The sequence below is a fragment of the Doryrhamphus excisus genome, chromosome 16, assembly GCF_030265055.1.
Source record: "Doryrhamphus excisus isolate RoL2022-K1 chromosome 16, RoL_Dexc_1.0, whole genome shotgun sequence".
In the NCBI taxonomy this organism is placed as follows: domain Eukaryota; kingdom Metazoa; phylum Chordata; class Actinopteri; order Syngnathiformes; family Syngnathidae; genus Doryrhamphus; species Doryrhamphus excisus.
The window spans coordinates 10,120,337-10,145,355 of NC_080481.1; the positions used below are offsets into that span (position 1 = coordinate 10,120,337).

Consider the following 25,019-nt stretch of genomic DNA (forward strand, 5'->3'; position numbering starts at 1 on the left):
TATATTGTATCCCCCTCTCACTAACACACACACACACACACGAGCGCTGGCCGGCTCACTTGGTACCAAACATCTGCCATTAAGGACAAGGAGTCTTGGACTCAGTCACATATTGTTACAACTCAGTTTCAACATGTTCTGCCTGGTAATTTCTGGCTATGCCCCCGACCCCCCTTCCGGTCTTGATAAGTGGAAAATTGGGGCTGGAAATGGTGGTGGAGAAGGTTTATGGAGTGAAGTCTCTCCACCCTGTATAATTGCAGCCTGAAGATGCTCGTAATTAATCTTGGGGGAAACTTGTCAAATGATTAATAGGACCCTTAAGTGACAGCCCTGAAAGGAGGTCAGTGTTCAGAGGTGGAGGTGAGCTAGAAAGACTTACATAGGGGCTGTTTACTGAGAAAACAAGACCAGGTCGCTCTCCAGGGGTTCCGCACTTCTCCGTGTCAAGGCTCTTTTAAGGGAGTGCAGATTTCCCAGAGAGCCTTGACTTCAACTTCAAGTGTCATTTTTCCAAATAATTCTCACATTATTTGCAATTTCACATTTTCTGAGGCTATTTTCCGAATGGGCAATTTATTTGGCTCATGAAGGACTCTACACCATTACAGTATGTGTTAGTAGTTGAGGGGGCTGTGAGTGCAGTCTTGTGGAATAATGTAGCATAACACTTTACAACAGACAGGTCCTGGAAGGCGCTCTCAAGCTACTCTTTCCTGCATGCGCCAAAGATGCCCCCAAGCGCGGTGGTGTGACTTCTGAATGAAAGAGGCATGTGTGAGCATGCAAAGGCGGAAAACTCAGTTGTACTGCAACACCATTCTTGAAAGCCGCACCGCACACCCTATGGTAGACAGACTACTTATTACCTCATCTTTGGGCCATGAGGAAGGTGTCATAAATGGCACCATGACATTATTGTATATTTTAGTCCAGAAAGAATACAATTAATATGTCTACGTGTATAAGGCGTGTAAAAAAATACACTGTAAATACTCTGCAAGGCCAAGGAACAGATCCAGTGGGTAGAATGAAGGGGGATTACATGTGAAGACAGTGTCCCCTTGTGGTTTAAAGTAGGTATTACAGTTCTAAGACCCCAAAGAAGACATGCATTTTAAGACTTAATCAATTGTGTGCAACCTTAACAGAAAATATGTTCTATTTCTTGAATTCATACAAACTTTGTAAGATATGCTAAGTGTAAAATGTCCCTTGACCTTAACAAGTTTGTCTGAAGAGATTAAATTTAATAAGATGACAAAATAAACCTAATTGTGTTTAACAGGAAAATACTGAAAATATACTGTTCGTGACCCACACATCACAAGTGAACAGCGGATTTTATATTCATATTCAGCTGCATGCTGTTAATCAATGTGAGCACCTTCCTGGGGGTTATCTGGTGCTGTATACCTCACAGCAACAATGCACACCCCAAAATGCCCCCCCATGGATCATACAGCCTACACATGTACAATATGTTTTCAGTTGACTTATTGATACATTTTCATAAAGGATTTAAAAGGTCTCCCTGACTATTAGAGCATCAACAGACTGTTTCTACTCCATCTTAAGCGATGAATCACTTAATGAGTTACTGATTTTGCTGCTGCCTCGCCAAGTTGCAAGCACGTCGCCGGAGCCCTTCGATGTTAAACATGGGCAGCAGCATGACGAGACATGGAGCCATTTAATGGCTTGGGGTACTGGGGTGTGAGGACACATTGATCTGGCTGCAAGCAAAAGCTGCTCCTTTCAAGGGCCTCCTCCGGCCCAGTGAACTTACACATTACATTGGTGGTTCAGTCCTGTTATTGAAACGTCGATAAGGCTGCATAAGCCACAAATCACAAATGCAGTCAAGCATGTTACTGAAGATTTAAAGGGCTAAGGAATCCAGGGGTATCAAAACAGGACATATAAAGTAAGACTTACCAAGGGTATTGTATCAATGTAAATATTTAAAACCTTTCACTTTTGGAATTTCAGAGACGCAGACTCACCAAAAAGTCCCTGACATTAAACTGCAGTCACATTCAAAGTCAGTTTGCTTGTCATTATGGGCTTATGTTTTATGAAGGGGAGCTGTGTCCTTGTTATTATTTTGTTAAATCTTGAGTTTTGAAGAATAAACACTCCAAGGACGTCTAAAAAGTGGATCGGGAGAGAACTCGTTTTTTTGAGAATCAGTCACTTGCCTGAAATCAAAAATCATCAAAAATGGTCTGATGGTTTCAAAACTAGCAGAGTATGCACAGCTTGAGGACTGCCGATGGTTTTTGAACATAGCATTCTTGACAGATTTGAATGATTTGAATTTGGAGCATCAAGGTTAGGATAAAGTTTGAGTGAATACATATTATTCCTAACCCAGAATTACAATGGCGACCGACATCCATTCATATCAGGATATTTTTATAATAGCTGTAAAAAAAAAATTATGCGTTACTGGCAGTAACTGGGTCTATTTCTTCTATAGTGCATCCGGAAAGTATTCACAGCGCTTCACTTTTTCTACATTTTGTCATGTTACAGCCTCATTCCAAACTGTATTAAATTAATCTCTTACCTCAAAATTCTACACAAAATACTCCATTATGACAATGTGAAAAAAGGTTTTTTTGACATGTTTTGAATTTATTAAAAATAGAAAACAAAAAAATCACATTTACATAAGTATTCACAGCCTTTGCTTAATACTTTGTTGATCCACCTTTGGCAGCAATTACAGCCTCAAGTCTTTTTGAATATGATCCCACAAGTTTAGCACACCTATCTTTAGGCAGGTTTGCCCATTCTTCTTTGCAATAAGTCTCAAGCTCCATCAGGTTGGATGGGAGACGTCTGTGAACAGCCATTTTCAGATCTCTCCAGAGATGTTCGATCGGATTCAAGTCTGGACTCTGGCTGGGCCACTCCAGGACATTCACGGAGTGGTTCTGAAGCCAATCTTTTGAGATCTTGGCTGTGTGCTTCGGGTCGTTGACCTCGGGCTGGGGCGAAGGTTCATTTTTCAGCAGGACAAGAGCGCTCTAGAGCAGGTTTTCATCCAGGATATCTCTATATATTGCTGCATTCATTTTTCCTTCTATCCTGACTAGTCTGCCAGTTCCTGCTGCTGAAAAACATCCCCACAGCATGATGCTGCCACCACCATGCTTCACTGTAGGGATGGTATTGGCCTGGTGATGAGCAGTGCCTGGTTTCCTCCAAACATGGCGCCTGGCATTCACACCAAAGAGTTCAATCTTTGTCTCATCAGACCAGAGAATTTTGTTTCTCATGGTCTGAGAGTCATTCAGGTGCTTTTTGGCAAATTCCAGACGGGCTGCCATGTTCCTTTTACTAAGGAGTGGCTTTCGTCTGGCCACTCTACCATACAGGCCTGAGTGGTGGATTGCTGCAGAGATGGTTGTCCTTCTGGAAGGCTCTCCTCTTTCCACAGAGGAACGCTGGAGCTCTGACAGCGTGACCATCGGGGCCTTGGTCACCTCCCTGACTAAGGCCCTTCTTCCCCGATCGCTCAGTTTAGAAGGCCGGCCAGCTCTAGGAAGAGTCCTGGTGGTTCCAAACGTCTTCCATTTACGAATAATGGAGGCCACTGTGCTCATTGGGACCTTCAAAGCAGCAGAAATTTTTCTGTATCCTTCCCCAGATTTGTGCCTCAAGACAATCCTGTCTCGCAGGTCTACAGACAGTTCTTTTGACTTCATGCTTGGTGTTTGTGCTCTGACATGCACAGTCAACTGTGGGACCTTATATAGACAGGTGTGTGCCTTTCCAAATCATGTCCAATCAACTGAATTTACTGCTGGTGGACTCCAATTAAGCTGTAGAAAGATCTCAAGGATGATCAGTGGAAAAAAGATGCTCTAGAGCTCAATTTTGAGCTTCATGGCAAAGGCTGTGAATACTTATGTAAATGTGATTTCTTAGTTTTCCATTTTTAATAAATTCAAAAAAAGTAAAAAAAAAAAACTTTCACATTGTCATAATGGAGTATTTTGTGTAGAATTTTGAGGTAAGAGATTAAATTAATACAATTTGGAATGAGGCTGTAACATGACAAAATGTGGAAAAAGTGAAGTGCTGTGAATACTTTCCGGATGCACTGTATGCTCTAACCACAAAAATGTCATTTACAAATATGGAATCCTACTTCATGAAAATGCACTTATGTCAGCTTGAAAATGATTACATCTGATTTTTAAAAATCCATTTCTATGATAAGTTAAGATTTTAATACCCTGCTAGAGACAACATAAAAATTGTAGTGCTTTTTTAATATACTTTATTGTCATTGTTCAATACATCAATTAATTCCAGTTACAGTAAATGACCGTGACATTATTTTCTACAGCAACAACAGAACTGTAATTTGATATTTTTTGTTCTTTGCACTGGTTCATGGCTTTGTAACTAAACCACAAGCTTCTGATATCCCTGCTACTCATTCAAGCACGTAAATCATGCAGCAAATTTGGATATCGCTGAAAAAGGGTGGGGTGGGGGGGTTTGGCAACACTTAATGGTCACAGTTCAGTAATGAAAGAAGACAGAAGTCAATGTGAAAAGCAAAAAGTGCAATGAAAAAACTGAAAAAAAACAGCACAGTATTTTGCATGATTAAAGGGGACCTATTATGCTTTTCCACATTTCTGACCTATAAATGTTGTTACAATGTTGTATTCTCTAGTTAAACGATGCCAAATGTCAGATACCGCATAAAGAGCTGCAAAATCTGTAAGATCTAGAAATCCTTCATTGCAGGTTTCCGTGTGTAGCTGCTCTACAGCAGTCCACAAGTCAATACAAAGGGCCGAAAATGGGCATAATAGGTCCACTTTAAGAATTCCAGTCAAAACACATGGAACGCTCTCAACCACCACATCAAGTTAAGCAGAATCACAAATTATACTGTACAGAAGTTCAAAGTGCATATATTATGAATTGGTATTAAGCTGGTATTTACATTTCATTCCACGTTAATGAATACACTTTGGCCAGTTGGGCTCAACTAACACCACTTGTGTGACGATCACACTGGACGACAGCCCTAACCCTATCTAGCAAATATTACCAGTTGATGTCATTTGCGATCTTCTCATCAACACAAAACACTTGCATGAAAAGAATGGAAGGAAATTTAAATATAGTTAGAAAAACACAGAAATAACTGCGTTAATGCATGGCCAGTCACATTTTTACGCCATTGTATTGCCCTAAGTTTGCATTGGATCTCTATCCTCATCACAGGATTTCATAATCCATAATTATGATTGTAAGTCATTCCAAATAACAACATTGCATAGCACTAACAAGGCTGCATTTTGCATTTGGCCATATCTAACACGGGGATACATTTTGGCTCATGAGTGACCAATAAGATCCACAATGACCGGAGCTGATTTCTGTTTCTATTTGATTCCATCGAAAACGTGTGCAGCAGTGTCAGTAGCCTTCCTCCAATTAAAATGTCTGGCTTGTGGTGCATAGGACACAAAATTCCAGAAATGAAACCCCTAAACTGTTTGGCTCAGACATGCTAAAATGCTATTTTGTTCAATCCAAGGATTTGGTTCTAATACAACAGGCTGTTGCTGAGGAGATGTATGCACACTCAAACTGCCTACAAGTCAATTTAAGTGAAATATAAGACGTTATTAAGTATGCAGGTGGTTACACAGCAACACCCTGCCTGACGTAAGACTTGATCCGAATAGCGTCTTGGCTAATTGACAACACACCCTGGCTATGAGCAGAAAAATGTACACCTAAATGCTTCTATTTCCCATGCATTAGCACAATACTTCTCTCTCTACATTTACTCTTCACTGCCCTTCTTTCTCCTCTCTTCACTGCAGCAATGGCCCTGGCAGGTCATTCGAGGGTGGAGGTGACGGTGATGGGGAACGGAATAGCAATCACGTGAAACACTGAAGAATCACAAATGTGTTTAGGGCCTACAGCAGCAGTTTTACCAATGCCACACTCTCACAGTGTTTCTTGTACCTGGTTAGTAGAGGAAGAAGAGGCGTGTTCTGTGCGATGTGGCCATGTTCTCTGACATATTGCGGACCTTTAAATAGTTGACAAAACCTCTGAAGAACAGGAGCAGACCTGTAAAAATAGGAAGTGGCCAAGTTACGAAAAAAACGTTCACAATTTGTGTCTCTTGCAATTTTCCCCATTTTTGCATGTAGCCAGCTCATAGGGTACGCCGGGTTGTAACGCCTCCATTACGAAAGTTAGCATGTGGTCAAGTCCTGTCCCATGCCCCAACCCACCATGAAAAAATGGTTTGATCAGACCATATAAAATGTAGTTGGAGCAGTCATACATTTCCACCACTTGGTAGTGGTAGAGTCAATATCAAAATCTAGTCAGATCAGACCCAAACCAATTTTTTCTAAATTTATCTAACCCTGTGGAGAGATGATTTTGAGTTTTTCAAGGTTCTCAGGATCTTCTCAGGTTTTCCACCATGTCCTCTTAAGGCAGAGGTGTTCCTCTCAGGGCCACGTTAAGAAAAATTAAAGATGTTGTACATTAAAGTTGCTAAAGCCAGTACATTGTTGGTGGATTTATGCTAAGCTACCTAAACAAAACTTTAGTTGAATTTGTGGAACTCACCAAGCAGCAGGAAGATCCACCAGAGCCAATATTGGCCATTGAAGTAACCGGTGAAATAGTCAGAGAACTGAAAAGAAAGAAAACCATATTTTAATGATTCAAGAAATGGGGTTTACACTTTGCAGTAATCTCAACATAGCCCTGACATGCACACACCCTGACAATGAGAATCCACTTGATTAGGGAGAGGCCAAAGCCACAGATGGCACCATAGCGTCCTGCTATGGTGTTGGTCAAACAGAAGGAGAGACAGAAGCCAATCCAGTTAAACAGGAAGGCCACTAGAGGGAGACAAAATACAAAGAACAAATGCTGCTTATTAGCATTGAGCCCCAAACATAAACTTGTATTTTGTTCTAGAACTATTACCAAGTATTAATTAATGAATATGAGTAAATAACAGTAAATGGAAAACAAACCTGCCTCATGACTTGGGCATGTGGTTACAGCTCAGCTACTGTCTTTTTACTTACTGAAAAAGGCTAGCATAAATATTCCATCATTCCCAACTCTCAGTTGATCAGCGTCACTGAAATCATCTCTGGGAAGGAATTCGTCATCCTGTTGGTGATACATGCATAAATACTCATGAAACACACACACACAAAAATTAACACCTCTTGTTAACAGGTAAAATTAACACCATGCGAGTGTATCTCCTCACCCGTGACATCACCTCCACAGTGGAAGCAGCCATGGCAGCAGCTTTGGCCTTTTCCGCTTCATCATATGTGGGCAATGAAGTGGCCACGCTGTAGGGTGGGGGCACTGGGAAGTCACTTTGGAAACTGGTTTCTGTGGAAAATTAGTGGAGAGGAGCCATTGAGCTAGAGAGTACATTTTGTGGTGACACTGTCATGGAAAGCAGTACACAGTCTCGAGAGATTTAAACCACAAAATATCACAAGGCTTGCTATTTTTATATGTATAAGTACAACATGGGAGGAGGGACTGCTGCGGATGAAATTAAAATGCAACTAGTTGTTAAAGAGATTCTAGGCTGCCTCCTAATTACTGGAATATTTTTTTTTTTTGCAATTGACATTTAGAAGAAACGTGGTGCCGTTTATTAAATACACACCCGGAGCAGCTGCAGTTGCACCTGCATCAATGGAGGCATAAGGAGGAGGCGGGGCATCTGCACCGCCTGATTCCAAAACCTCAGCTGGTGGAGGGGCATGCAGCATACTGCTCTCTGCCTGGTTTTGGTCCCGCGACGCCCCGGCCTGTGAGGCTGAGCATGATGGCTGCTCGCTAACAGATGCCTCAGAGGAGTCATCCTCATTGTGCAGCTGGAAGAGAAGACAAGAGTGTGTGATTATAACGCCATCCACTAGGGTATCCTCGAGCATGGCACAATCTTATATTGTAGGGACACAAAGGCAGTGATTCACTTTCATTTGTCTTCACAAGAAACTAATTTGCCTCGCTTGCATTTCTCTTTCACACCTAACAAGCAACCGCAGTATGGCAAGATAACAGCTGAAAAAATGAACATCTGAAAGATTAGACATGTCAGTACACAGGTTTGTGTGTTTAGATGATATCATAAATTGCTAAATAATTTGAGGCAAAGTCACAATGAACACCGCCACCCAACAGATCCATTAGTGGCGGTCCAAATCTTATCTGTTGCAGGCCGTTGAGAAAAACAGATTATGGTTTTATCTAAAGTGGCAAACCAGAACTAGGAAATACTCCATTTGACAACACCAAACAACAGTACACACGGGAGCTCATCTACAGACACTCTATCAGGAGCCACAATGACAGGCATGGAAATTAATTTCACTTGTGACTGACACTTCAAAGTTATTAAGTAATAAATCCTTGCAGTATTGTCACGAGCCTTCTTCAGGCAGCAAAATGTGCAAGGCATCATGTGGGCTTGCCTTCAACGGCAGTGACTGAAACATGCAAGTATCTATTGCGTTAGTTGAATATGGTTACGCCTGTTTATTGAGGAGCCATCGTTCATGCCTCGACTTTGCACCATTGGTGCTGTCGCGTTTACATTTCAGGTACCTTTGCTGTAACTGTGCTGGAGCACGGTTTAAGTAATCTGACACTTTGCCCTTTAAAGTGACATGTTTGGTGCGTAGGGGTGGTTGATACTGCAAATGATGGTATGTGCCGATACGAAGTAAATACTGGGTACTGCCGATTGTAATATTTTACTTTGATTTTTTCAAGATCATTGAATGATTCGACTTTTTTTTGGCTATTCTAGTTTGTTGATAATTCTCATCAGATAAAAACACAATAATACGGTGTTAGGTTCAATACAAAAATTAAAACTGAAAAATATCACTTATCGATTACTTATACTTATAAAAGTATTGATCCGCCCAAACTACTGGTAGTCTGTATAATCTGTATTCTTTATGTTTGTCGTATGACATCAAATATGTTCTATGGAGAACCCATCCGCATCTTAACTACTTTCATCATGTAAACAAGAAAATGCTACCGATGCTAATAGTTTTACTTGTTAAAGTTAGCCTAGCATATGCGGAAGTGTTCACCTCACACGTTGTAATAAACTCGTCTAATGACATTCAAGAAACTGGACTTTCGCATGGAGGTTAATGTAACAATAACATATAAAGTGTTCCAGTTAGATGATAAACAATGTCGACGGGGCCTTGTTAGCTGTGACTTGTAGGTAGGCCAACCATCATACAATGTTTGGGTCTTAGCCGTCAATACTTACCACTTGGTATCGGCTAGCTGGGTCCATTACGAATATATTAAACTGGCGAGCAAGCCAGCCAAGAACCGCTAAAAATCTATCCGGTGGTTTTTAAACAATAAATAGCGACGTGTCTAACAAATGCTAAAACGAGCATAAAGCGCCGCTGGATTAATGGCTGCAGTTCACGGAACACTCGCTTCGTTGTTGCTAAAAATGTTTACAGGATTCAAGCGCTTTCAATGTCATGCACTTCCGTCTCGATATTTCAAAATATATGTAAAATATGACGTCTAATAACTGCGTTATTTTTAGATACTGAAATTGCATTGGTATTAAGAAAGGACATGTATTCGCATAGCAGAATAATACGTTATGGTTTAACAGTGTAAATACTTTACTTTAAAAGCAGTTTGGTTTCGATAGAAATGTATTTTGAAGTATGAGTGCCGCATTTCCGGCACGGATCTCTGCTCTCCCACTTTCGGAACATTGAGCCATTGGACAAACGCGATGACGTCATACACAGAAAATTGATATTGTTTAACCAAGGGGTGTCGTAAAGGAGGAGGAAGTGAAAGTGAGCACGATTTTGCTATCTGGCTGTGACTTTTTATATAGTCAGAATATTATTAAAACATTCTCTAGTATTTGCTAGTAACAGTTAAATATCCACATTGACCAAACGTACATTATTACATTATTACGTACATTATTGACTGGTCACACACAATTTCCCCCATCTTGTGATGGTTTTATCTCACAATGTTAAAGAATCTTTAAAAATAAAATCCTAGATCCAGACCGTGATCCAGGTCATCCCCAAAATGTAATCAGTTGTTCCATATACCATTTCCAACAATTCCTGAAAATCTAATCCAAATCCATTCAAAACCTTTCATGTTATTTTTTAACACAAACCGTTAAATGCCACTTTGCACTACACTTGGCTGAGGACAGATGTACATTGGAAATGGTGATTAATTGTGATTAAATTTATCATTTAAAAAATAATTAATTTTCAATTAATCAGATTAAAGTGTTGAGTTGTTACACATCGATTAGTTCAAGCTCTAATAACACTGCCATTGTCATTGTTTGCTCAGGACAAACGAAGCTTACAAGCTAATGGGTGAAGAAAATAGTTTCCCACTGAGTTGACTCCCTGGAAAACACCGCCCGTACCATTTGGGCAGAGAATTTCACATCAGCCCTGACGAGCTACAAAAAACGATGTTGGATGGGACAGCCTGTGACTATGCAGAAGCCTGCTTCATAGTTCAGTCCTTTGCTCTCATAATTAACATTTTATCATTCTTTAACATACTAAAAATACATCAGTTTTTAATGCCAAACGCACATCGATATAACTCAAAACTGCAGTGAATTTCACATCAGCAAAAGGAGACCTTTGTCTTTACCTCATCCTGAAATCTTTCCTCTATCATGTGTTCTTGCCTGTAGGGCCTGTGGTGGATGGGTTCATAATGGCCTCTTGGTACTTTTATGAATACAAGTAATTGATTTGCACTGACAAATATAGACTACAATACAATGTTCTGCTCATGTAAACAGTATACTGTAATCTAAATCTTGTGATGTACATTTAAATCCAAGTGATTATGTGATGCAATGTGGATTGATATATTGTACACTGAAGAACTTCCACCAGTCTGTGGTATAGCAGCACCCTGTACTTGGCTGCAGCACCAGCAAACTGAATAATTTCTTAGCACTCAGTTGGTTTGTGACAGGAGGACAACAAAGGGGCAGCAAAGCTCATTTTCCAACAGACTCCTCCTGTTCCGTTCCCACAGTGAATGCGGCAGGACTTCATTCAGTCCACACGCCATGCAGCTCAACAATACCCCTGTTTATAAAAGATACTTCACAACATTATTGTACTGCACTGCATGTAATCTTCCCTTCCTTGTATGAAGTTTATTAACCATTACCACACAAGTCTAAAAATCTTAGTTTAACACGAGTCTCTTTAGTAAAACATTTGAATCACACAAACTTTTCCCACCATTATAAGTTACAGAGTGACAAGAATATCAAATTAATGTTTTATCTTCCTGTTTGTTATGTTATTGTGATGTTCAGAGTGTCCCAAAATGCATCTCGTGGTCTCGTAGGGAGAACGAGGAAGTGTCGTTCACAACCTCAAGACTTTTTATTATTACATATTAAGATAAATTCGATAATCACTGCTACTGTTCACAGATTTTTGTGGGAACAGTAACACCACTTTTTTTTATAAGATGCAAACTATTTCAGTCTAAATGACAGCAAAAAGCTGTAGAGAGTTGCAATGTCCAGCAGAGGGCAGAAAAGACCTGATTATAATTTAAGAAACCTTTTATACATATGAATTGTGTACTAATTGTGAGTTATAATTCTGAGTTTCACCAATAATCTAAGAAGTCTGAGGCAGGCCTCGGCTGGTGCAGCAGCTTGAGCAACATAAAGAAAATCTTATTCTTAAAATCTGCAAATCAAACCTCTGTTATGTTATAGGATAAATTGATTTGTTGTTCCAACGGTGAGCTTAAAATACAAAATAGTCCTCATGTATGATATATGTATGTAGATATGGAGTGCTCACAGCTCTTTTATTTCGCTAATACACATGATTGTGACAATCACAATTATATGGGGCACAGTACAGTGCTTCATTAAAATAATACTAATTTGACTCTTGCTGTGCTGTTCAATATAAACAAGTGCATTGAAGCTAAACGTCTAAAATGCTGTTTCATAAATTAGATCTGGGCTCCTTTGTGTCCGACAATATTAATTTGCCACCTTAACACATTCCTGTAAATCCAGACAGCTGTAGTGGCACTTGTGCGTACCATTTCTTTTAACTTGGGTGTGCTGATGTGGTTTAGCAAATCATATAAGTGTTATCTCCAGGGAGAAAGACAGATGTGCAACACGCCATGCGGAGAGATGCTGTCATGTTCGGTTCAACATGACACTAATCATGCTTGTATGTTGTTGCTGATCAGATCATAGGCAGTCATTGTGTTTGTTAGTTTAATTTTTCTCCATTTTCAGCAAACAGAAATGTTGTATTAGTTTTTTCTAGGGCATGCATCGTGCATGTCAAATGGAAACTTCGCAAAACAGCACTTAAAATGTTTTTCGTCTTTGAAAAAATCTAATAATCTGGCAGCAAAACGGTTTAGGAAATTCACATTCAAGACTGCCAGATGATAGCAGGAAGTAGCTACATCTTACAAAATAAAAGGCTAATGAGGAGGGAAGAATATGCTGGTATTATCTTGCTGCTGTTGTTTCTCACAGCTCATAAAACAGTGAGACATCATCAAAACGCACATAGAAAAGTCAACAAATTCCCCCTGGTACCCTAGACTGGTGTTTGATGCTGAAACACTTTCTTTTCCTCGCCGCCCCGCCTACCAGCTCCCACGCTCGGCGTGCTGCTGATGAATTAAAAGAAAGTATGTCAGTTGGCAGGCAGGCATGGGAGGAAAGAGGAAGACATCAGAAAGAATTCATTCAGTGAGTTTCCCCAACATGGGCCGAGTCTCTGCCGTTTTACTCATTTTCAGGGCTCGCAGGCGGTTATTTGGGTCAGCTATTAAGGGCAGCTCTGGGTTGTTAAAAACAGGACAGATACAATGATTAGCTGTTTTCATATTCCTGTACTGGTATGCTTAGTGTCTGAGCTTTGGTGTCTGTGAGGTGCTTTGTTTTTAACAAGAGGCACCCAACACTTATACTGCGTGCGAGCTGCTGTTGCTATGCGACTCTGCTCTGAGTAAAGCACCGCTAAAGCTTGATGGCAACACAGGGACACAGAGAACCTTAGAATTTTGGTGAATCTGGGCCAGAATGTACCAAGCCTTGGTATCTTTGTTGTGGCCCATGCTGCACCTCTTCACCACGTGTGGCCCTGTGATGTTCGGTCAGGTGGATTATGGGTAATCCTTCTGACAGACGACATCAAACAAACAGTTGCTGATAAAGACATAACCTGTTTGCAGAGGTGTTTTAAAGACTAGAGTTCGGTATCGTTTACATTCTACATTACATTATTTTATGCAAGTTGAACAGAATGGGAATCTTAATAATTGTGACAGATTGTGGTAATTATCACAGGAAAGGTCCACCCTCGGCCATCTCTGTGTGGAGTTTGCAGGTTCTCGCCCGAAGACAGCTGGGATAGGCTCCAGCACCCCCGTGCCCCTCGTGAGGAAAAAGCGGTAGAAAATGAATGAATGAATCACTGGAAAGGCTGGACGGTGATCACGTGGTTAGCGCACAGACCTCACAGCTAGGAGACCTGGGTTCAATTCCACCCTCGGCCATCTCTGTGTGGAGTTTGCATGTTCTCCCCGTGCATGCGTGGGTTTTCTCCGGGTACTCCGGTATCCTCCCACATTCCAAAAACATGCTAGGTTAATTGGTGACTCCAAATTGTCCATAGGTATGAATGTGAGTGTGAATGGTTGTTTGTCTATATGTGCCCTGTGATTGGCTGGCGAACCAGTCCAGGGTGTACCCCGCCTCTCGCCCGAAGACAGCTGGGATAGGCTCCAGCACCCCCGCGACCCTCGTGAGGAAAAGCGGTAGAAAATGAATGAATGAATCACAGGAAAACAGCAGCAATACAGAACACCAAAGCCTTAATTTTCTGCATTTGTTCATATGCATAAATTGTGTTTTTTTAGATGCAAAAGTCCTTATCAGGTAGCTGTCCAGTACATGACATCCAACTATTATGGATGCCACATCTTGAATAACAAGTAGACCTGAGCCTATCTTGACTTGTAGTGGCAAAGGTGTCACAAATAATGAAGTCAGTATGGGTTCACTTTCAATAAGTGACCAAGTACAATACCAGCCGAGAATATCTTTTCCCGTAACCATGTGACTAAACCATGTGACAAAACCCCTGCTTTGGAGCAGGTTGTGGCTGAGTGACGTATTCTTTTCTTTTCTTCAAAGCTTTTTTTTCTTCTTGCATTTCTACACTGCTCCCATCGACATAATACGTGTGCTTCATCGCCGGCCCACAAGACTCCAAGATGATTAAGTGCAATATTTTATTCATCACCACTACTGCAACACTACATGTCGTAATTTGACGTCAAAGTAACAACTTTAAAATAATCTCGATAAAACTAGTGGTTGCTGACCTGTAATTAGAAAAGCAACTCTGTTGTTGCTATGGCAACACAGGATCACATTGCTGGAACAACCTGGACACCTCACAGTAAATGTGTTAGCTACCGGAGAAATGGGCCTCATTCACCAATATCATTCTAAAATAGTCTGCATATGCCAGAAATCCAAAATGTACAGATCAAAATATTCAGACCTAAAAATAAAAAGTGACGTATGCATTTATTCACACTATTGGTGCTTCACCTCCTGTCCAAATGTACGTACACAACTCCACTCTACGTCGTAGTAGGACTTCAGAAGAAATCTGTCCTGATGAACACTTCGTGATTGATAGATAGTGATTAATAGAACACACACGTTCTATGTAGCTCATACATTCATTGATCAGGCTAGTGTTTGTTATTGAATAAATGCATGTTTACCCCAGCTTGTAGGTATTCACCAAAGTGCCTGGAAAGCCAGTTGTAATGCCCATGGTGAGTCCTGGAGCAAAATAAAAATAAGATTGATAGTTAAATTAAATAGATTAAGTGAAAATGTGCTGCTGTGTGCAGCAGGACTTGAAAATAGTTCTCTGGAGGCCCCTTGATGACTCTGACCTCCTTCTAATGGCCTAATTATAAACACTAGCAGCCCTCTTGTTCAACACTTACTTTGTACCACCATCACATTGGTTCCTCTGTTGATTTTCCATTTGAATATGCGCCTGTGAGGGAGTACATCTGTTTCACAGCAAGAAGGTTCAAGGGTCGAATCTTGGACCAGATTGCTCTGTGTGGACTTGCAGTGTCATGGGTTTTCTGCGGGCGTGTCGGCTTCTTACCATAGGTGTAAATGTGAGGGTGAATGGTTTTATGTGACCCATGACTGACCTGCGACCAGTCTATGGTGTACCCCAGCACTATGCCACAGTCAGATTACAGCTGCAACTAATAATCTTTTTTATTAGCTGATTAATTAAAAGGGACCTATTATGCTCATTTTTTTGACCCTTTGTGTTGAGTTGTGGTCTCCTATAGAGCAGCTACACACAATAACCCGCACACAAAACTTTGTATTATTGAAAAAACGTATACTGTCATTAATATAAATGTGCCTCATGTACACTGGGTTTTATTTTTACTTTATTGCCTTAGAATGACCAAATTTTAGTTTTCAATGTACTATAAAATGGTAAGATAATTTTGAGATTGTCACATGCTAGCTAGCTGCTGTCATAAGTATTATAAGTTAATAACTACTTAACTTTATAAAGCACCTCTCTAAAAAGAAGTGTAATACTTGTTGTTTTATACATTCTCACTCTCTTCAGAAACAGGCACCAAAGACAAAAACATTGTAAAAAAAAAACGAAAAATCCGGGAGTTGCACCCTCTGCCATCACATGAAAGGTAAGTAACTTAATACTAAGCCATTTGTACTGGCTGGCGACTGAGTGGCACTCTACAGAACTTTAAATGTTGTCTTTTTTCACCAAAAAGTTTTTTTTTTTACACAAAACGTTGTCAAATGTAATAGCATACTGCCCACGAAACAGAGCTTTCCAATGGTGTGACATATGCATTGTCCTGCTGGAGGGACATGTTTCTGGTGGTCACTGGTGAATGATGTCACCACATGTTGCATAGCTTGCAGGTTGGCGACATTTGTGCCAGCTGGTATAGATAAGGGACCATTTTTGCAAAACTGGAAACAAATCCAAGGAATTGTAAACCTGGGAACACTGGGTTTTCGACTCCCAGGAGAATATACTGCATGTCAACATGTGGAGATAACCATAGAAGTATTTCACATCAAATGTGCTCAACATGTCAAGCACGCTCACAAACACACAATTACAATGTATATCATTTATTTGATGATTGAACATAATCATCAATTGAAAAAGGAAGATAAACATACAGATATACAATATAAATCTAAGCCTAAATACATTTGTGGCAGCACAGAACATTTCACATTCCATTATGGGACCAAGGCCATACAACACCTGATTGTTTTTTTTTTGTCTTCTTTCAACATCAGCTCGCATGGCATAGTGTTATCTCTTGATCAAGCATTTGGCAGCACTCATGAGTTTGATAAAAACATTTTTACTGTCCCTCTCTAAAAGTCTCTCCAATTGTGTTAATGCATGCACAGTACACACGACTTCATAGTTGTAAATTTTCTGATCAAAAATCAAATGTATGGCCCAAGAGTCTGAGGCTTCATTCAGTGTCTATTAGTTTCTTTAATAGAAGTACAAATAGTCTTATTTTTTTCATCAAATGGAGGAGTCCTTGCAACCAGCCCACACTTGTGTGAAGCCTCATCTACACAGTAGAAAACAGGGCAAGGTTATGGTACTTAAGACGAAAAAACCTACATTGTGGCACCCCACCTGTCCCCAACCACATTTGTTGTCAAAGGAAATTGCAGCCCGACAGCAACAATCCAAGTACAATACATTCAGTTATTTGAAGACTGTCACAAGTTTAAAGTTTTACTCTTAAGTATTTATTAGTCATACTTAATACATGTTCATGCACAAAGCTATGTGTGTATGTGAGTAGGAAAGTGGGGATCTGGTGATCATGGAAAACATTTCAGATGTATCATTCATGAGCTGGAAGTGGTTGATTATTTTCGAAGCCACAACTCAGTTCCACATGCAACAGTCAACACATAGCAAAACCTGTACGCAACCTGTTCCCTCTGCACGTGTACACACTCCTAACCCCTCTTACCCCCACCTGCTCACGTGCATCGTAATGAGGTGTTACATTCAGATGTAAAGAAACTATGACCATGGCTCATTATCCTCTACCTGAAGAACAATGAATCGGATACATTCAACGCGAGCATGTGCTTGTCAGTCATCAGTAAATGGCCTGCATGGTCCGCCTGTGGAGTCGGATAAAAAACCCATTGGCATCAAGTGGAACTTTAGCATGATCACATTTTGGAGAAGAAAGTAAATGGGTATTTGAATCTTTTTTTTTTTTTGCACTAAATTGACTGACATTTCATGGCCAGCATAACAAGCACAAACGCAATGTTCAACACTTGATGTTTTTTTTTTAATTTAGGGTTGTGCACGTTATATATAATATATACATTTTTAAATATACATATATTTCATTCCTCCAGTGTACTGTACCACCATTTGCAACAAGACAAGGCGGGAAACCATATGGACACCTGAAAATAGGATATGATGGGTGAGCATTTTGAAGGATATCCTACCCAACTAAAAAATAGCACACTGTAGTTGGTAACAAACACAAAAAATGTATGGGGTTACTTGAAAAGGCTTCTGAATGGTTGGATATTGTGTAAATCTGGATGAGCCCCTTGGCAGTTTTGAAACGGAATTTGGGGACAATTTGCTCCAATGTTTATTTTGAAGCTTTAATTAAAAGGTCAAGCGGAAACACAACGGCAGTGCTATTCAGTCTTGTGCTTTTTTTTGTTTTTGTTGTTCCTCTCTTTGACCAAAATTATGCCGATAATAGTAAAAATCTTACTAAGAGCCTGAGAGTCACCATCCTGAAGTAGAAAGTGTCGGTAAAAGATGACCACATTGGCAGATCATTACATGCATTAACAGTGCATAGGGTACCAATCAAACATACCGTTTAACTGATTTTTTTTTTTAGGAATTGCTTGCACTTATCTGATCACCTGTGTGGTACTGTATAAAGTTGTCCTTTAAGGACTGTTTTTGTGATTTGTTTTGTTGTGATTTGTTTGTTTTTTTGCAAATACTGTATTAAGTTAATTGCTGGCTTTCATTTCTGTGTCTGATGGAATATTACGGTCACAAGTACAACTTAGAGGATGTACTATAGAAAATAAAACAGATTCAAAGATGTAAATATAAAAAGTTATTTGATGAATACTTGGTCCAGAATATTCTCAGTCTTTCATCTGATCTTGACAGTCAATGTATGTATAAAAGCACAGAAAAAGGAGGAAAAAACAAACCAAATGGAAATAGGTTAAATGACAAAAAACAAATCAGTTCAATCAGACATAGTAGAGCCAGTAGACAAGGTTAAAAAGGGAGAAAACTGAGGGGAAGATGATCCGTGACCAACGGTCAATGGCGTTTACATCCGTCAGGTCAGGGATTTTGATTTTCAGCTGCGAGGACCGCCTTCTCAGGCGGCTACGTTTCATCTGGGCAGACCGATCCAAGGAGTGACGGCTGGCCGAACGCGGGCCGACCCCGCCGCTCTGCTTGCGGTACTGGATGTGCGTCGAGGCTGTGCTGTCTAACTGCACCATGGACTGAGAGTTTCTGATGTCGGCCACACTGGTGGTGATCTCCCCTCCTGCCACTTCATTGTGGATTTCCAAGGTGGTCAGCAGAATGTTCCCATGGCCTGGTTCCGCCTGAGTTAGTGGGGAGATGAGGGAAGTCATTAACATTTGGTAGATGCAAGTGGAGCACCTGCATCGAGATGGAAACTCTTTTTTTAGAGCATCCAGTGATTCATTTGTCATCATATTCTCAAAGCCAAATCAGTGTAATAGAAAATCGATGAAATCCAAGCAGGCGTGCAAAACAATGAGGAGGATTGACATTGCTGACTTGTGTCACTAAAGCATCGTCACTCAGAAATTTCATTGAATACACAGCAGATACAACACACTGCATGCCCATGATGGGTGTGGGTGACAGGTACCCAATCGGTAGCAATGGACGATGGCATTCATGCAAATGTAGCAGCTGAGCGGGTCCAGCATTTTTTCCTTCATTTTGTTCTTCTTTTTCTTCTCTGTACCTATGCCAGGGAAATGATTGTACCACCAGTGAGGGCTTGTTGCTTTCTTTAGGTTTGTGTGCTACTATACTTTTATTCATTTGTATTTTAGGATTATTAAGTATTTTTTCAGGGAAATTTTTTTTAATCTCTGTCAAATTTTGTTTTACGGGGAGAAAATAGATTTCAAACCAAGTACCATCTGGATCTAGATTGTGCATTTCTGTTTCCGCATTCAGATGTCGTCAGTTCAGGTTGTCATTTGTGGCATAAATGTGTACATTTTGTTTCCTGTTATGCAAGCAGCACAGTACATACTGTACATGATGGTAGCAAGCAATATTTTCGACAATGGTGTGTGCTGTGATTCTCAACTGGTGGCTTTATATGAACATGGACGCTACCAAAAAAAAAAGATTAGACTCCTCCCATCTTTCATCAGACAAAAAAGGTCACTTCTACCTTTTCCCCTTCTTTAGTCATCAGTTGTAGAACGTAGATCGTTTTAGGAAAATATCAGTTCCCAACTAGCAAAGGGAGAAAATATACACTTCACTTTGACACAAATATTTTTTGCTTTTGTGACAGCTCAACTATCGAAACATCTATTTACTATTTAAATTTGAACGTGGCAAGGGACAACCGTATATGGGATTTTCAATGTAAATTAGCATCAAGCTAATACATTTTTTTTAATGCATTTCATTCGAACTCTTATCTGTCTGCCGGGCTAGCAAGTAGAGACCAAACTTTGAAATGTTCGTTAAACTTGTTTTGTGCTGGCACACTGTTATTTAGCACTACCTCAAATTCAAATGGAAGAAATTTGAAAAATGTCTGAAATTTGGGTCACAGCTGGATGTGATGGTGTATCCCGCAGCCAAACCAGTTGAGAACCTGCTGGAGTACAATTATTCATTTATATTTTGTTTTGTATTTTTGTGTAATTTCCATTATCTATTTTTATATTATTTGATTGCGCCAGAATGCTACTTTCATGTACAAAAAAAACTGCAATGGAATAGTCAAAATGAATGAAAGAGTGTCATGCTGATTTGCACTGAATCTGTGGATGGGGGGGATGTGTGTTGTTTAAGAAAAAAATAACACAAAAGAAAGATCCATGTCAGCTGATGGCAATGGCGCCGATCTTTACCAAAACAAACTCACCGAGCGTGAGTGGCGAAGGCCTCTAAACTGATTGGACCGTTTTAGGGATGCAGCCCTACTACCTGCCTCCTGAGAAGACGACAAAGTTCAACACTTCGTTTTTTTCTTTTCAAAATCTGAAGCCTCAACCATACAAAGAGCAGCTTGTCAATTAATGTGAACATGCCATCCAGTTCGGTTGTGCATAACCGCTTCGCTTAGCAGCTTCTGTCAAGAGTGAACAAAAGTTAATTTTAAGGGGATTGCAATGTCAAAGTTGATTTATCATTTTGATCCTGCGAGGGAAGAAAAATGTAATTTTTAAAGAGACCTATTCATGCAGGCGTTCTGTTCAGTAGAATGTTTTCCTGTAAAAATATTCACACCGGTCAAAACAATTTGATTGTTCAGCAAGAAATACACTATTTCATATTCATTGATTCTGTGAGTGACTGCACAATCATGTCAAACTTACCCTTGCAGCGTCATACTTGGCTGCCCTCTCATTGTTGGCCTTTTCTGCCTTTTCAGCCAGCTTTTTTTGCATCTGTGGACCCCTCCCGAAGAAGATGTAATTGACGAAGGCGTACTCCAGAAGGGCAAGGAAGACCATGACAAAGCAGCCCATCAAGTACATGTCAATGGCCTTCACGTACGGGATCTTAGGCAGTGTCTCTCTCAAGTGAGTGTTGATAGTAGTCATGGTCAGCACAGTGGTGATTCCTGGATGAACACAAACATGACAGTTCAAGAAAAAAAAGCAGAAAAATATTTTTACAATGCTTTGCCCATTTTGGAAGGTAAAATAAGCTTTGCCTGTGAATGTTCTCATTCATTCAGTCATTCGTGAATTGTAACTGTTCAGGTTATCTTAGAATATTTTCTGCCATGTGCCAACATTTTCAATTGTTCCCACCCCCTAATTAGAAATACTAGAGAAACTGATAATATCTATATATTTATTCATATGTACTGTACAGACCGAACTCGAAACTAAAACCAGGAAAATAGAACAAAATGAAGCGCTGTGAAGCATACAAGTGTGTTGAGTATGATAGATTTGGCAAGTACTCCCTGCTTTTCATTCCCACCCTGACAATTCATAGAAGATGTTGCTTCTACCTTAGAGGATAAAAAATTAGGTCCTACACCATTCCGTCAGACTAGAGCTGTCCTATCTAGTCTAGTCTGAAGCCTCCTTGGATGAGAGGTGAAACGTCTTGGAAGACAACCTAAACAGTCCAGTTGCCAAATGCCCTAGAATACTCTTTGTTCTATTTTAGGTGTGTTCACAATGAATGTTGCATTAAAAAAAACTCATGACGAGCTTGTCAACTCATTGGAAATTGGAGGAGGTCATTACTCAATATAACAGTCTCACGGTGTCATCTTACACAAAACTCATCATACAGCGACTTAACACGCAATAGGTGTACCTAATGGATATGCATGCTAAAATTAAGTTGTTTTTTTTTCCACAATGCATTTTGTCTGAGCAAAGCATTTCATTGAAGGACAGGTGGCAAAAGCTGCCTCTGTCCACCAGAGGGAGCCAGAAGAGTCCAGAGGGTGGGTGACGTCATTTCAGTGGCCCAGCAGGAACCAATTAACCAATCAGTACATCCCTCAGATGCAATTTTAGACGCTGTTGCACCTTTATTTGAGAGTACAATTTTAGACACCCATAAAAATGTCTATGTTTGACTTTAAAATCAAACTTGGTTTATGTCTATGGTGCGACTGTACATAACCTAAATTTGTCTGAAGGTTGAAATTTATACCCGTACTCACACACACAGGTGGCCTTACTCACGTTGCAACTAAAAACACAATAGTACTTTACACTCTTTTATAACTCGCATGCCATGTTGGGTGACTTCCTGTTGGGGAAGTCGATGCATGGGCTTCCCGGCATGCCCTGTTGGCGATAGCATAAAACAGTATTGTTTTGCATTTGTCTATTAGTAGGTCAGCGTGTATGTTTGATATCTGCAACGACAACAATTGCACTGGGGAGTAAACATAGCAAATATTACTTTGTATCCAATGAGAAAAGCAATGCCCTGTGATTCAATTATTTTTATTGCAGAATCATAATGGATGCTTGACTCTGAGCATTCACACAATACTAATATTTGTGCAAGCAGTTGCTGCTAGCCCTTGAGTTACCTGGAGAGAACATCAGAAGTGTCTCCTATATATGTCTCAGGTGTTACTATAGAAACAAGACATTTATTTATTCAGTGGTTTTCCCTGCTAGATAAGAGGGGTATCCACGCTGTTGCACCTTTATTTGAGAGTACGAGAATACGGCACACCTCACGCATTTTTCCTCCCTTCCTGAGGGGTTTCTCGTTTACGATGCTATTTTGCAGGCATGAACGCACGTGTCCCAGTCAACTAGTGCGTAATCTCAGCTTCATTGAAATTCAAAGGTCTTCCTTTAAAACCTGCATCTGGCCTTTGGTCATTTGTAGAAATAACTCATTAGAATAATCTCTGGCCCCCAGCTCGTGGTAACATTAACCACTCGGGGTACCAAATGACAAGGTTTTCTGCTCCAGTACCACTAACAGAACGGATCAGATGACAGGTAATTGAATTGGCAGATGAGTGTCAAAGTGATTCATTCGAGCATGCAATTATATGCTGACCTCCTGCATTACAATAAACTCAATCTTATTTAATTAGCGGTAAACACGGTCGATGTATTTGCAGCCTACAAATGGAGCCTATCAGCAAGCAGGCCCGCTGCTAGCGTACAATGTTTGGGAAGTGTGTCGTAAAATAAGGTGAAGGGACAGGGAACAGTCAGTGGGCTGGGACGAGGGACAACTAAGGTCAATCTCGCTCTTAATTTGATTTATTGAAGCATTTACAAGGCCAGCCAAGAGATCGTGTGCACAAAATCGTGAAGGGAGGGCTGGTAGGCGCTCCTGCAAATGCTATTCACCACTGCACCGCGGCCTCGCCATCGGATCTGTTATTTTTCTTCGTCTTCTTTATAGGTGTTCTCTCAGCATCGCCATTACTCTCTGTTCCCTCCTGCTATTACTCCTCCGCTCACTCCCTTTCTGTCTTCCCTCCCTGTTTGGACAATTTAATCAAGAGGCCGTGCACGCGCCCATGGGTCTTCCTCCTCTTTCATCACGCCGTTACAGTCTCTCGGGAGAAATATCGTTTTATAAGGGTTCTCTCGCATCTGTCTTTCTCCGTCTCTCTCACCTTGTCGCATTCCATTGTTTCACCCTCCAACTCTTGCTCTCATCCCACCCATCTCTCCTGCGACCACCCTCCCCTCTCCCTCTTCATTTATCCTTTATCTCTTTTTTTCACCCCACATCTCGCTATCAGTTAGCGTTGATTCTTGGCTGCAGAGTACCCCCTCCCCCAGCACACCTTTTTTTGTTACAGTGTCTTTTCTTCTACCCTAACAGCTGAAAGCAAAGGCACACAGCAATCACATTCTCTCTAATCAGAAGCGGCTTTAGGCCATTAGCAGCTCAGCTCCACATGATCAAAAACAAGAAGGTATCCGATGAAGGATGCACTAAAATGTGTCACATCGCTTTGGCCATTAATTGGGATACACGACAACCTTGCAGACACGTTTTAAGAAGTATGCTCCCAGGAACCCAAGGGACCATCTTAGGTGCGTCAAAGGGGTATGTGTCTTACATTACACTAAAAGCTGTGCGATTACCAACTGCAGCTAATGCCTACACCTTAATATGATTATGAAGGGAGAGCTTGACTGCGGGAAATGGATTTTAACTTGATTACAGTGTCGGACGAGTCAATTGTATCTTTGCAAAGCCTCAGAGTTGCTTGATAGAATCACATTCTCTCTTCGAACAATTCAATTGTTTTTCCTGCTGGGTCCTTCAGTTGCACCCCCTACGCCCAATCATTACTCTGCCCTTACTGGCAGGTATGTGCACACGTTCACACACACACAGCCACTTCTAAGACAGCTGCTAATGATCAGAACTCCTGAGTGGAGCCTACGGATATTGCAGCTAAAGCAAGACCTCCTGTTTGCACTGAAAAACACACACAACACACACACACACACTCAAAGGCGCTAATTAAGTAATGAGCTGGTTGTGCAGGCAAAGAAAGAAACCTCGGACAAAAGCAGGGTGGTGAAGTAAATAAAAGTGTGACTAAGCCTGCTGCCCTTCACACATCCATTCAGCCACTAATAAGCTATATGTAAGAGATGGATGTCTGGAGCAAGGTAATGAATCAAAGCACACTTTCCAAACGGCATTGTGATGTGCTGAGGTCATTACTCTTCCATTATCTACACAAAATGATGATATAAGGAGCAAAACAGCAATCAAACTGGTAAAGCAAGATTAAAACCGCTTGCAGGTTCCAACTAATGAAAGCTCAAAAAAGAGACTATGTTGGAAGGAGTCACAACAAGTCAGGACTGTGTGGTTTTGGTATATATAGACTGTTTTAAAAATTCATTCATTCATTCATTTTCTACCCCGTTTTCCTCACGAGGGTAGCGGGGGTGCTGGAGCCTATCCCAGCTGTCTTCGGGCGAGAGGCGTCGGACACCCTGGACTGGTCGGCAGCCAATCACAGGGCACATATAGACAAACAACCATTCACACTCA

At 40.6% G+C, this 25,019-nt stretch overlaps 2 protein-coding genes across 4 annotated transcripts in view; both read right to left on the reverse strand.

Annotated features, from left to right (window-relative positions):
* Positions 1 to 4,277: 4,277 nt before the first annotated feature.
* Positions 4,278 to 9,560, reverse strand: ndfip2 (Nedd4 family interacting protein 2). The gene is made up of 8 exons (XM_058051180.1): positions 9,350 to 9,560; positions 7,718 to 7,928; positions 7,301 to 7,431; positions 7,110 to 7,197; positions 6,793 to 6,917; positions 6,637 to 6,703; positions 6,016 to 6,123; positions 4,278 to 5,939 (listed from the first exon to the last, which is right to left on the reverse strand). The coding sequence occupies exons 1-7, from the start codon at positions 9,374 to 9,376 to the stop codon at positions 6,020 to 6,022; spliced, it is 753 nt and encodes a 250-aa protein (XP_057907163.1). The 5' UTR covers positions 9,377 to 9,560; the 3' UTR covers positions 4,278 to 5,939; positions 6,016 to 6,019.
* A 6,765-nt stretch (positions 9,561 to 16,325) lies between these two features.
* LOC131104090 (gamma-aminobutyric acid receptor subunit beta-3-like) overlaps positions 16,326 to 25,019 on the reverse strand; it is a 50,712-nt gene continuing 42,018 nt past the window's right edge. Inside the window, exons 9-11 of one of the 3 annotated variants that reach the window (XM_058050872.1) lie at positions 20,864 to 21,111; positions 20,410 to 20,478; positions 16,326 to 18,868 (exon numbers count right to left, since the gene is read on the reverse strand). In XM_058050872.1, the coding sequence (XP_057906855.1) occupies positions 18,500 to 18,868; positions 20,410 to 20,478; positions 20,864 to 21,111 (686 nt within the window). In that variant the 3' untranslated portion in view covers positions 16,326 to 18,499. The remainder of the gene's footprint in view (positions 18,869 to 20,409; positions 20,479 to 20,863; positions 21,112 to 25,019) is intronic. The other 2 variants (XM_058050874.1, XM_058050873.1) reach the window with 2 other exon arrangements.